The following is a 12,779-nucleotide window of genomic DNA, read 5'->3' as shown; positions in this document are numbered from 1 at the left end:
CTCTTCCCTCCGGCTGTCTGCGTCTCTCTGGCTCTCCTAGCATTCATATTTCTGTGCTTTCTTTCATGGTTACTTATTTTGCTTTCCCCTCCTGTAGTCTGAGTCCCAGGATCAGGTGTTCCTTCGCTGGACTAGTGGGGAAACAGCCACCATGCACATTCTTGTGGTCCATGCGATGGTCATTCTGCTGACGTTGGGACCACCTCAAGGTTAGTAATGTGCATTGAAACCGATTCACATGAATCGCTGCTCTGAGTCATGGATGTAACTTCCTCCAGCCTCCACCATCCTGGAGAAGGAGGCAGTTGGGTCCTCACCCTGCACTGCTCAGGAAGCCAGGACTCTTAGACTTTAAAGTCAGAACCATCGTGATCATCTAGTGTGACTTCCCGCACTTTGCAGGCCACAGAACCTTACTCACTCCTGAAATAGACCCCTCACCTCTGGCTGAGTTACTGAAATCCTCAAATCATGGTTTAACGTCTTCAAGTTACAGAGAATCCACCATTTACTCTAGTTTAAACCTGCAAGTGACCTGTGCCCTATGCTTGAGGAATTGCCTTCTTGTGAGGCATCTCTGATATTGATTGGTGCCCCCTGCAGAGTCCTCAGCTGTCTGTATCAAAGCCGATAACAAAACCCACCTCTCTTCAAAATTCTGCATACTGCTTTTACATCTTTACTAGACGCTCCAAATACCTGGCTACGTGGCATATGTGTGGAAGTAACTTGCATCCAACCCTGGTTCATTGCCTCTCGGTCATGTCTAGCTCACTGCTTGCTGTGAAACCAAGGAGCATGGACTAAGAAGTGTGATGTAGAGTTTAACATAAGAATATAAGAACAGCCATACTGGGTCAGACCAAAGGTCCATCAAGCTGAGTATCCTATCTCTGACAGTGGCCAATGCCAGGTGCCCCAAAGGGAATGAACAGACAGGTTATCATCAAGTGTTCCATGCCCTGTCACCCAATCCCAGCTTCTGGCAAACAGAGGCTAGGGACACCATTCCTGCCCATCCTGGCTAATAGCCATTGATGGACCTATCTTCCATGAATCTGTCTAGCTCCCTTTTGCACCCTGTTATAGTATTGGCCTTCACAACAACCTCTGGCAAGGAGTTCCAGAGGTTGACAGTGCATTGCGTGCAAAAATACTTCCTTGTGTTTGTTTTAGACCTGCTACCTATTAATTTCATTTGGTGGCCCCTTGTTCTTGTATTATGAGAAGGAGTAAATAACACTTCCTTGTTTACTTTCTCTATACCACTCATGATTTTATAGTTTGCCTCTCTTCTTGTTTTTTTCCAGTTCCCCTCCACTCTGCCAGCCATGATGATCTACTTTTTGTCCTCTCTTCCTCCCATCTGGGTTGTTTTAGCCACTCCAAATGCTGTGGAAAGTTTCAAAGAGGGAGGGAGGTGCCCATTGACTAGCTTTCCCTTTGGGCCTTTGAAAGTTATCCGGGCTCAAATCTCAGTGTGTCCCACCTTTCTCCATTCCTGTCTCTTTTCCTGTAAGCCCTTTTAGGGCCAGGAATGTCTGTATTCTTCTCTGTTGCTGTTTGTTATAACTGAAGTGCCCAGCAGTGTACAAGATACATGCCTTGTTTGCGAGGGATCTCCCCCAAAGTGCTTGCATTCTAAATACTAAACTAGACAACAATTCAGAGCAGCAACCAGAGGAGATTTACGGGGCAGGGAGTGCAGGGCTTACAAATACATGTTTTTCTGGACATGTTGCGAGCCTGTGAATATTACAAAGAAATGTATGTTACTTTTTTCTCTATTTGATTTAAGCACCTTGTCTCTGCTCAGCAAGTAACACAAAATATCCTAGGAGCTGTCGGGCACATTTCAGATCCATTGTTCAGTTCAGCGGGTTATGTTTGAACATTGTTTTTATTGGCAGCAGCCAATTTTAAAGATACTGATGGGAACTCTCTTCCCCAGTGTAGCGTGAGAGCCAGGCCATTTGGCATATGACTCACATTCCTCTTACCAAATTTAAGCTTGTCTTTTGTTGCTGAAACAGAATGGTTGTTTGTGGCCTCTCAGCAAGGAAGTGACCTGGTTTACGCTGAGAAGGGTGGGGTATATCAGCATGTATAATATGCATGTGGAATAACTTTTGTAACTGTTCTGCTATGCAGGGGAAGGTGACTTTTGCGCCTTGCTGGACATTTGGTTCCCAGAGAAGAAGCCCCTCCCCACTGCCTTTCTTGTTGACACTTCAGAGGAGGCCCTGCTGCTTCCTGACTGGCTGAAGCTGCGCATGATCCGCTCGGAGGTCCCTCGCCTAGTGGATGCAGGTGAGTGGGGCCCAAGGGATACGTGCTGGGGGTTGGGTTGCCAAAGCCAATGAAAGATTTGGAAATGCTGCATTGAAAAATTAGCCCAGCTCCTTTGAGAGCTCAGCAGTTTTCATCCCATAGGTGCTGTAGATACCTCTGTTGGGGGCCCAAGAGATGAGTGGAGGGATAGAGGGGCGTGTCTGTTGTTAGGAGATTTGAATTTTTCTTTTCAGCAGAGAGGCTCCAAGCACAGGCCTCTTGCCTTTGTTCACTAGGCTGTATGCTAAAGGGCTTCCACTGCCCTCCAACAGAGACTTACGGACTTTGAGCCAGTCCAAGTGGGGACATGTGTGTAGACCAGTGGTTCTCAGGCCGCGGGGGGCCCAATCATCACACAGCTGCGGCCCATGTGATATCCTCAGGGCCGTACAGGTAGTATATATATTGTGTGGATGCAACCCACATAACACAGAGAGAACTGCATATGTGGCCCACAATGGTAAATAGGTTGAGAACCACTGGTGTAAACTCTTCACTTACCCCTTATATGCTAGTCTGTGTTGTCTACGTACAATCTCTTTCTCTTCCGGGGGGACGGGTGCACTGGTACATGGAGATTAGTATAAAGCATTTAAGGCCTGGGGCCAACTAGCGTCAGGCTCCTGCAATTCAATCCAAGTGGAAGGTGAATAAACAGCAGCATTCAATCGAGGGAGGGTGCGGGGAGCCTTCTCTAGGCAGCTCTCCACTCCATCATCAAGGGCCCTGGCACAGTGCAGGCTGTTCTTTCTGCTTACCTCTGAGCTCTGTCCAGGCCTGTCTTGCACTGACTGTGGTTTTGGAATTTGCACCAGGCCAGGGAACTGTTCGGCCTCTAAAGTCGTCTTAGGATTGTACTGCCAGCTTGACTATTGAGCCCTACCATTTATTTTAAAGGGGGCAAGGGATGTGGAATTAGAGGACCTTCCTTTTACTTAAACCAAATCCATTTCTAGTCCTTTGACTGAATTAAGCTGCTGAAAACATACCTCTGACCACTCGGGCGAGTGCATATCACAGCTTGCATAGCACATGATAACGCTTACAATGTCAGTAGCAGTCCCTGAATAATATAACGGATAGCTGCATCTTTTAGCATCAGGTGGCTCTTCGTTGCCGTCTGTGCTTTGCATTCAGAGGTTTTGTCCCTTCCTTACTAATTAAATGACAGCTCTCTCTCACCAGTGATTGAATTATTCAATAATTCCTGCCTGCGGCCATCAACAGAGAGGGTGGCAGTTATTTTTAATACAAATGATTTGGTTCCTGAGGTTTTGATCAAATTAACCCTGGAGTGAATTAACTGGAGAATGCAATAAGAAGGAAAATATGTGCAGAGTCTGTATAGGGCCAAGAGAAACCCATAAGCAGCTGTCAGTGTTGGCTTGAGGTCCTGTGCAGCCCTGTTAGTAAAGGTGTTACTGATGGCGTGTCCAAAACCCCATGGACCTGCTAACGAACATGTCGTCCTATATGTGAGTGACTCAGAAACCTGAGGATTCTGATTGGCCATGTGTGTGTTTCAGCATTGCAGGATCTGGAACCGCAGCAACTGCTTCTCTTTGTTCAGTCCTTTGGGATCCCAGTCTCCAGTATGAGTAAACTCCTGCAGTACCTGGATCAGGCAGTGTCCCACGACCCACAGACGCTGGAGCAGAACATCATGGACAAGAGTAAGATCTTAAGATTAGGCTGTCTGGGAATCTGTCTCTTTGTAGACCTGCTGTTTAAAACCTCCTTTGTTAGCCTGAATAATTTTGCAGCTTCCTTGTAGGATCCAAGATAGCTCAGCCTGACCTCTGTCAAGGCCACCTTAGCAGCCATTGCTGTCCATGGGGACCTGTCTGAGTAGGCTTGGAATGTGTTTCTCAAGGGTGTAGCATTTTCTAGCTTGGCTCGGGAGAGATTGGGGATTGTTTGGGGGTGATTTCTGGTTGTCTTGGAAACAGGGTTTGTTCTTGCTGGGGTTTCTCTGCTTACTCGGAATGCAGAGGGGTGTGTAAATTCCCTGCAGAATGGGAGCTGTCCACATGGCAGCATCTTGTATCTAGCGTCATATTTTGTTCTTTTTCAGATTACATGGCTCATCTCGTAGAGGTTCAGCATGAGAGAGGAGCTACGGGGGGGCAGACCTTCCACTCCCTGCTCACCACCTCCCTGCCAACACGTCGAGGTATTGCACAACATACACTAATCACTCTCACAACAAAGAACTGACCAATCCTCCACCTCAGCCTGTGTCAGACCCAGACCCAGTCTGTCTTTCTGAAGTGTGGGTTGCTTTGTTGTCCTTCAGGCTGCTCCCAGGCTGAAAGAGGAGATCAGTCCCCTTCCTACAAACTGCTCCACCAATGGACACCAGCCCCAGCTAGAACTTCCTTATCTCCACTCCTGGGCTAGGAGAGGAATTCTGGTTTCTCTGGAGGATTTTATTACAACAAATTCTACCCTTGGATTTTTCTCATTGTTGTTTAGCTCCTCATGTTTGCTCTAAGGAGAAAAGGCTGCTGTTTACCTTTCTACTGGTTTGGGGTCTGTAAAACTGGGGCAAATCTCTTCATTTGGGCCCCAATTGGTAACTCTTGCCTATAACAGTGTTCCTTTAATCTCCCTGCAGACAGTGCTGACACTCCAAAGCCCAAAACTAGTCCTGAGACCCCACAAGGACAGAGCAGGATCCGGGCCTTGACTCAGATCCGGGTCCTAGGTCCTGAGGATGACCTGGCGGGCATGTTTCTTCAGGTATTGCTACTGCATCTGTCATTTAGAGAATAGGTTTGTCTGCAGCTGCTCCCCTTCTGTGTCCCTGGGCCCAACAGCTGCAGTGCCTTTTCCAGACCCAATACCTACATTCTAAGCCTGACTCTGAACACTTGCTTTCACAGTGCTTGGGGGGAGGGAGTTATAAGTCTTTGGTGGTGGGGCCCATGCTGTTTTAAAGATAATGGAATTACTGATGGAAAGATCTTCTGGTTAGAGCATGAGGTTGAGACCTAGTTCTTCCACTAGTAGTTTTGTGGGCAAGTCACTTAACTGCTCTGTGCCTCAGTTTCCCTATCTGTGTAGCTCTACAGGCTTAATTTGGTAATATTTTTGAAGTGCTTGTGGATCCTTGGACAATAGTTGCTGTGTAAATGCAGGGTATTAGTACCAGTAGTCTTATTTGATCTATGTAGACACTGCTTTGCCTGTTCCTCCCTAGGTCCCTAAAATATTTGGAAAGAAGGGAGTGTTTGGTTCCCTCTAGTGTATACGGTCAGAGCCAAGTGTGATTTCTCCGTTTCAGGGAACAACCCTATGTAACCAGTCCCCTGAGGCAGTGACTGTTGTTGTGCAGATGATCCTTTTGTTTTTGTTCTCATACAAGCCTGCTGTCTTCCAATATTCTGTCAGCTGTTCCCACTGAACCCGGATCCCCGGTGGCAGAATTCAAACCCGCGCCCGATCTCCCTGGCGTTACAGCAGGCACTGGGTCAGGAATTGGCTCGCATCCGCCAAGGGAACACACAGGTGACAGGGATTTCAGTGCGTCTTCTCCAGGCAGTGGCAGCCTTGATGAACTCTCCACATAGCGGGGCTCTCGTGATGGCCATGCACCGAAACCACTTTATCTCCTGCCCACTGATGCGTCAGCTGTGCCAGTACCAGGTGAGTCACCTTTGTATAAACACTCCCCACCACCAGGACTCCCGGCTGCACCTTCCCTAGCTTTACAACTGTAACCTTTGGTGTTCTCTCCCCAGCGCTGCGTACCCCAGGACACCGCCTTCTCCTCGCTCTTCTTTAAAGTCCTCATGCAGATGCTGCAGTGGCTGGAGAATCCTGCTGTGGAAGATGGACCTCTGCATGCTCAGCTCAAGTCCTTTGCTGTGCAGTACTCTTCAAGGCATAGGATCAGTGATGGTAAGAGGCATTAAGCAGAGTGTGCATCCCGGAGTGGACAAAGTGGGACAGAGAAGGGTCAAAATCAGAACCTGATCCTAAGTCCATTGTGGCTGTTTTTCCACCCCCTTTCTGAGAATGAAATGAGGTGGACTGTCATTGTTTCAGCATGTGGTGAGCAATATAGAAACTCCTCAGACTGAAAAAGAAAGGGGGAGATTAGGTTGTGCTTGTGTCCACATGTTGTTCGAGCGGCATTAATAGGGACAGGACACAGCCAAAACGATTCATCATTAGGATGATTTGCGATGAAGGCCCATCAGCTGATGGCTTCTTAGAGCATAGGTCAGTGGGATTGGAGGGAATCTCAGGACTGTGGAAATCAGAGTTGCTGATGTGTAAGTAGTTGTCCTTGATTGAACACTGGCAAGAGACTGCAAGGTGACACAGTTCCACCCCATTGTTTGTTTTGCTGTCCATCATCTGGCCAGAGTTCCAAGGCTGGGGGATCCGGAGAGCACAGCCGAAAGTACAAGCTTGAGGTTTGGACTTAACTGCCTTCGGGTTGACCATAGGGTCTCCTAGACATATATGCTTGTGAAGCTGGCACCAGCACTCTCAGTGCGGGGGGGTGGGGGTTTGATGGGCTGAAAGTGCTAGTGTGTGCAGGTTTCAGATGTTAAGCTCTTAGAAAGAGGAGTCATGTGAAGTGTTTGTATGAAAGAAGCCACGGCACGGCTGGCTGACTGATTAAAGGAGGACCCTGGTGTGGCTTAGTGGTACTGATGCTGTGATTCCCTGCAGTTCGAGGTGGGTTCCTGCACCTGGCAGAAGCACTGGCATTCCGTCGTGATCCTGATGTGATCAGCTCCACTGTACGAGCCATCATTGCAACCCTGAAATCTGGAGAGAAGTGTAATGTGGAGCCAGAACTCATCAGCAAAGGTATGGCTACCCTTCCGCCCTGCCTTCTGGAACTGCCATTGGTATTGGGGACAGAACAGAGATGTGCATGCTTGCTCCACTGCTTGGTGGGAGTGCAGAGCTGGGGAGACTGCCTTTGGTCTCCTGGATCAAGGGTTCTGACCTACTGGAAGGTTGCTCCTGTCTCATTTTACCTCCTTTTGTTGCATTCTGTCATATTGGTTTATAAGCTGCTTGGGACAGGGACAGGAACTGAGGAACACCGCATACTGCTGGGTGCTGCTTCCATAGTGAATAGTAGAGTATCCATAACTTCTGTAGAAAGAGGGCAGTTCCAAGACTGCCTTGTCTCCCACTGAGATTCACTCTAAGGGAGTGCAATACTAACTGGCTTCATGAAAGGTACAATCATCTGGCTCACCAACTTCCTGCTGCCTCCCAAAGCCTCTGAGAGAAGTCTCTCTTTCTCCCTCTGTTAGTCCTTCAGGGTCTGATTGAAACACGCTCTCCTTATCTGGAGGAGCTTCTGACTGTCCTCTTCTCGGTTACGATTGAGACCACAGCCAGGTTCCCTGCCATGAGACCAATTGCTGTGGTGAGCTCTCTGCTGCTCCAGGAGAAAGAGGAGACACCTGTGAAGAAGGAGTTGGATAGCAGCAGGTAAGTCTTGGGGTAGTTGGTATTGGTCACTCTCTGTCTGGTTTTGTGGCACTTTTCCTGATATTTGTACTGTGCTCTTAGTGCTGAAGCTGCTCGTCTAGGGCCCTCCTCAGGCCTTCTCAATGACTGGCTGGAGATGCTGGACCCTGAAGTAATCAGCAGCTGCCCAGACCTCCAGCAGAAGTTGCTGTTCTCTTGGAACAAGGTAAGAATCTCTCAGCCAGGAATTAATCTTAAACAGAAGCTCCTTTCTTGAGTCGCAGCCTTCAAGTCTCTTCCACTGGACTAGCTAGTGGGAGAAATGGTCTGTTCTGCTCCACTGATAAGAGCACTCCGTACACCAGTGGTCACCCAGTTAATCACGATCGAATGGTCGATCCTAGAGGATCTCCCTAGTGGGAGGGCCCTCGGGGAAGGGGCGGGATAGATCCTGGGTTGCCCTTAAATTCAAAAAGTGATCTTGGGCATAAAAAGGTTGGAGCTCACTGCTATACACAGTGATGCCAATTCCAGAGCAGGACAGTCTGTCTCTGAGGGCCTGTAGTGAATTCTTCTCTGGGTGGGATTTTGCACTCCATATCACTGCCATCCTGGAATCTTGGCATTTCTGTAGCCCCCTTCTGCCAGGCTCTCTCAGCACTGTACAGATATCAGTTACTTAACTTAGCCACAGGTCTGTTGTGGACTTTCTCACCATTTTACAGATGGGCAAACAGAGGTTTGGAGAGGATTACTTGCCCAGGAACATGCAGGGCCAGAGTCAAGACTGGAACCCATCAGTCTTGGCTTCTGATCACTTGCTCTAACTGTTAGGCTTCACTGCCTCTCTAGTCCTCATTTTCCATGTTCCATGCACAATCTTTATCCTCAGTTCTAAGTGTATCTGAGCCCTCCTGTGCTACTCCTACCCCCTCTACCTAAGTGTCCTAAAATGGATTCATATTTCCATCTCTCCCTGTTCTCTCCAGACTAAAGGTTATTCTGGGTCTCAGATGCCCTCTTTTCGCCCATATCTGTTGGCTCTCCTCACTCACCAGTCCAGCTGGACAACACTGCACCAGTGCATCAGGATTCTGCTTTGCAAAAACCGGGAGCAAAGGTGAGTCTTTCAGGTACCAATATTGTATTCTTCCAAAGCACTAGTGATTTGTAGAATCTATCGACTCAGGGCTATGGCGTCTCTAATCTCAAACTTGCTCTTGTACCCATTGACATTTTTCTGTCTTCTGGCAGGTTTGACCCGACCGCATCCTTAGATTTCTTGTGGGCCTGTATTCACATCCCTCGGATCTGGCAGGGAAGGGACCAGAGAACTCCTCAGGTAGTGGTTTAAATCCTGCACAGTCCCTCTCAGGATGGGAGAAGGGAAGGTGCTTTTCATACTGCCTGATTTTCCATGGTGTTTTGGGGGACCCAGGTGTATAATAGCAGATTTGCTGCCTGCTCCCCAGCACATTTGTAATCTGCTGTGCTACAGTTATATATGGAGATGGTGATTCACAGTTTTGGTTCAGAACTGATGCAAATAAATGTGAATTTGCCCAGAGGTAAAACTTTTACTGCAGCAAAACAAGTGTCTAGTTGTAGCTCTTGCAGAGACTGTTAGGAGTTTAGTGAAAATGTAGCCACATAGCTATACCTTTGCAGAACTAACTGCCCGGCAGGCAAGTACAGATGGAGTGAAAGAATAATTCCCCCTTTGGGTTGGGGAGTGCAAGCCACCCCCAATGGGGAGCTCTTTGTCCCAGTTTGTGTAGTGGATGAATTGTCAGTTCTTTCCTAGCCAGATGCCAAAGGATGGAAGTAGATGCATTGTGAAAAATTGGGGTACAGAAAGGAGGTGCAAAGCCCCTCATTTTTGGGGGTGGGTGAGGGATTATATTTTGCCTGGTTTCCCAGCCCTGGGCATGGTGCAATTTTTAAGGTACAAAGGGAGTTTTTGTCATGTAAAAGATTATCTTCCTGTTTGAGAGCATGTGACTAAGGTTATTAGCCAGCCCTTGCCCAGGGACTCACCTTGAGAGTGTCTGTGCTGTGTTACAGAAACGTCGAGAGGAGTTTGTGCTTCAGTTAAAGGCGTCAGAGTTGATCAGTTTGGTTGAGCTGATCTTGGCTGAGGCGGAAACCAGAAGCCAGAATACAGAGGAAGCCTCCTGCACGCTCATCCAATCACGGCTACCCCTGTTGCTCAGCTGTTGTCATGGAGACCTAGAGAGTATTAAAAAAGTAACAGAGTATCTGACGGGCTGTATCCAGCAGTGGGGCAGCAGGTGAGGATGCCAAAACGAACGGCAGCTTGGCAGTTATTTAGGTGGCTATTTGGGCAGCCAGGTGACCCAAATGAGACTTGCCGAGGCTGCTTTGCTAGGATTGCTGCATTTCGGATTGCCTCTGGAAACTGCCCGATCTGTTACCTTCGTGTCAGCTTGGAAACATTTTGACTCTGAATGTGACACTATGGGCATCTGTATTTCTCTCTTTTATAATTCAAGATCAGATTGCTCCATTTTACAAATCAAAATTGTGTTTCTAGCTGCCAGCCCTGCAAGTCACGTGATGTTCTCTCTACCTGGAACACTGTCACTGGTAAGCCGTTCTGCAGCTGGAACCGAGCTGACTGTTTTGATGATAGTGCTGAAGGCAGAATGGAGCCCATCCCGCTCTCTGTAGCGATATGGCCTCTGCAGTGCTAACAGGAAGAGAGCACATATACGTCAGTAAATCTAGCCAATCTAAACCCTGGACTCCTCTATGGTAGAGCTGGAAAAGACTTTTCTAGGTTATCTGGTCTGTCCCCCTGCTGATGCAGGATGCGACTCCGCCACGTGGAGAGCAGGTGTGCTGAGTCAGAATGGGCCATTTTGTATAATGACTTTTGACTACAATTACTTTTTAAATGAGGGATTCGCTCTTTGATGGTAGGATTTGCATTTTTAACACGGATGTTGTGCGGAAACTCTGCTTTCTGGGATTTTAAGAGGGATTTGCTGGTTGCCATATGCCCAGTGGCAGCTTTACAATTGCGGTGCTTTCTGCTAGGGAAGCGGAGGCAGTCTCACTGAAAAGCTCCATGGAACTGCTCTGAAAAGCAGGCAGCTCTAAGAAGGCTATCGAAGAGCGCAGTGCTAGTAAGACAGCGGCACGGTGGTGGTTGTCAGTATGTGCAGCTGGGGAGGAGCTGAGTGTGGATATTAAGTTCTCTGATACGCGTCAGACACTCTCTCCTGGGCCTAGGAATGTAACCGTGTATTGTCATCTCTTTTCTCTTTCAGCTCAGTGGGAAAACGCTGCCAGGACCTTCTCCTGCAGATCTACCTGCAGCTGCCAGAGCTCCTCGTGCCCATGCCTGAGACACTGCTGACCAGGGAAGGGACTGCAGACAGCAGTACCTGCAAAGTAAGGAGTAAAGGGACATAGAGGCAACAGAGTATGCTTCTCCGTTCTTTAAGTCTATGTGACGAGCATGGGAGCTGAGTTGATAGGCAGGTGGCAAAAAGAACGAACACACTGCCTTGGACTGTAGCCGCCTTCACCGTGATCCCATGTGGAGCTCCCACCTTCCGCTTGCCTCAACTCCAGAACACACTGGACTTTTAACATTTTGTCCTTGTCTAAACCCTGGCAATACAAAGACTGCAGGTTTTTTCCTGTGTGTGAAAGGCTTAATTAACACGCCTGCATTCTCCCAGATTATGTTAGGCACCTTGTTATCTGAGAAGGAGAAATGTGCAGCCTTCAGTCCCTGCTTTCATGCTGTTGGGGACTTGGGACCGGAGATCCCTTGCTGGTTGGAAGGTTGATGGCTTATCCCAAGTTTTACCTGAGAATCAAATTTAATTTGTTTTAACCCTCTCCCTACTTAAAAGGAGACTTGGAACCCCACCAATAGGCTGAAGACTTGCTCCTCCACTGAACTTTGTTTTCTTAACTGTGATTCTTTCTAGCTTGATGCCCTGGTTCACAGATTTATCACCCTGCTCGCAGAAGCCAGCGATTCCAAGTCCGCTGAGAGCCGTGTGTGGGATGCCAACATGGCCTGCAGGAAGCTAGCTGTGGCTCACCCCATCCTTCTGCTTAGGTACTGCCCTTCTCTTCACCAGACCTGTGGCTGGAGCCTTTTCAGCTGGACGCTGTGTCAGTATTAGCACTCGCTCCAGAACGAGAATGACATTCCCACTGCAAACCTGTTTATAGCCCTGGAGCATGATATGGGCAGCAGACCCACTCAAGCCATTTGCTGGCTGTCTCTCCCGATGAGGTGATGCCTTTGCTAGTAAAGGAGTCCCTTGGAGGTGGGCAGCAGAGAAGAGAAATGTGGTGGGAAGTGGGATTTGTCTGGTCGTGGACATAAGGATCAGAGCATGAAATCTTGCAGAGGAGAGAAATGTGGTGGGAAGGGGGATTTGTCTGGTTGTGGACGTAGGGATCAGAGCATGAAATCTTGCAGAGGAGAGAAATGTGGTGGGAAGGGGGATTTGTCTGGTCGTGGACGTAGGGATCAGAGCATGAAATCTTGCAGAGGGTGAGGAGAGGGATGAGCTTGAATATCTTACGGTTGATTCTGGTACCCAGTTGCTCTGGGAGGGCTTTGGAATTTAATGCTTTACTTTTGCATTTCAGACACTTGCCAATGATCGCAGCTCTGCTCCATGGCCGGGTACATCTCAATTTCCAGGAGTTTCGACAACAGAACCACCTGACTTTCTTCATCCATGTCCTGGGGATCCTGGAGCTGCTTCAGCCACAGGTGTTCCAGAGTGAGCACCAGGGGGCGCTATGGGATTGTCTTCTCTCCTTCATTCGCCTGCTGCTGGTAGGAGAACATTGCCTTTTACAGACTACATACAGCCAGCCAACCACTAGGGCGAGAAGTTGGTATCTGACCATCTCAGAGTGCTGTGTGTCACAGTTTACATGTGTGTATACTGTGTGTGCCTGTACAAATACATGGCAGTGTGCATGAACGGGGAGGGGAAGGACAG

General features: G+C 48.4%; 1 protein-coding gene across 7 annotated transcripts in view; it reads left to right on the top strand.

The window, feature by feature from the left end:
• INTS1 (integrator complex subunit 1) overlaps positions 1–12,779 on the top strand; it is a 51,254-nt gene that overhangs the window by 18,583 nt on the left and 19,892 nt on the right. For 5 of the 7 annotated variants that reach the window (XR_010591199.1, XR_010591201.1, XR_010591200.1 and 2 more), the window contains exons 26-41: positions 98–209; positions 2,152–2,310; positions 3,858–4,004; positions 4,406–4,504; positions 4,949–5,073; positions 5,725–5,979; positions 6,075–6,234; positions 7,018–7,158; positions 7,617–7,797; positions 7,879–8,002; positions 8,766–8,896; positions 9,031–9,118; positions 9,841–10,067; positions 11,070–11,193; positions 11,742–11,875; positions 12,418–12,610. Coding sequence is in view for 2 of the 7 variants with exons in the window: in XM_065560055.1 (XP_065416127.1) it covers positions 98–209; positions 2,152–2,310; positions 3,858–4,004; positions 4,406–4,504; positions 4,949–5,073; positions 5,725–5,979; positions 6,075–6,234; positions 7,018–7,158; positions 7,617–7,797; positions 7,879–8,002; positions 8,766–8,896; positions 9,031–9,118; positions 9,841–10,067; positions 11,070–11,193; positions 11,742–11,875; positions 12,418–12,610 (2,400 nt within the window). In the remaining 5 variants the exon portion in view is untranslated. The remainder of the gene's footprint in view (positions 1–97; positions 210–2,151; positions 2,311–3,857; positions 4,005–4,405; positions 4,505–4,948; positions 5,074–5,724; positions 5,980–6,074; positions 6,235–7,017; positions 7,159–7,616; positions 7,798–7,878; positions 8,003–8,765; positions 8,897–9,030; positions 9,119–9,840; positions 10,068–11,069; positions 11,194–11,741; positions 11,876–12,417; positions 12,611–12,779) is intronic. The other 2 variants (XR_010591203.1, XR_010591202.1) reach the window with 1 other exon arrangement.

This window comes from Chrysemys picta, chromosome 10 (assembly GCF_011386835.1).
Source record: "Chrysemys picta bellii isolate R12L10 chromosome 10, ASM1138683v2, whole genome shotgun sequence".
Classification (NCBI taxonomy): domain Eukaryota; kingdom Metazoa; phylum Chordata; order Testudines; family Emydidae; genus Chrysemys; species Chrysemys picta.
This window is presented reverse-complemented; position numbering and strand designations above follow the sequence as displayed.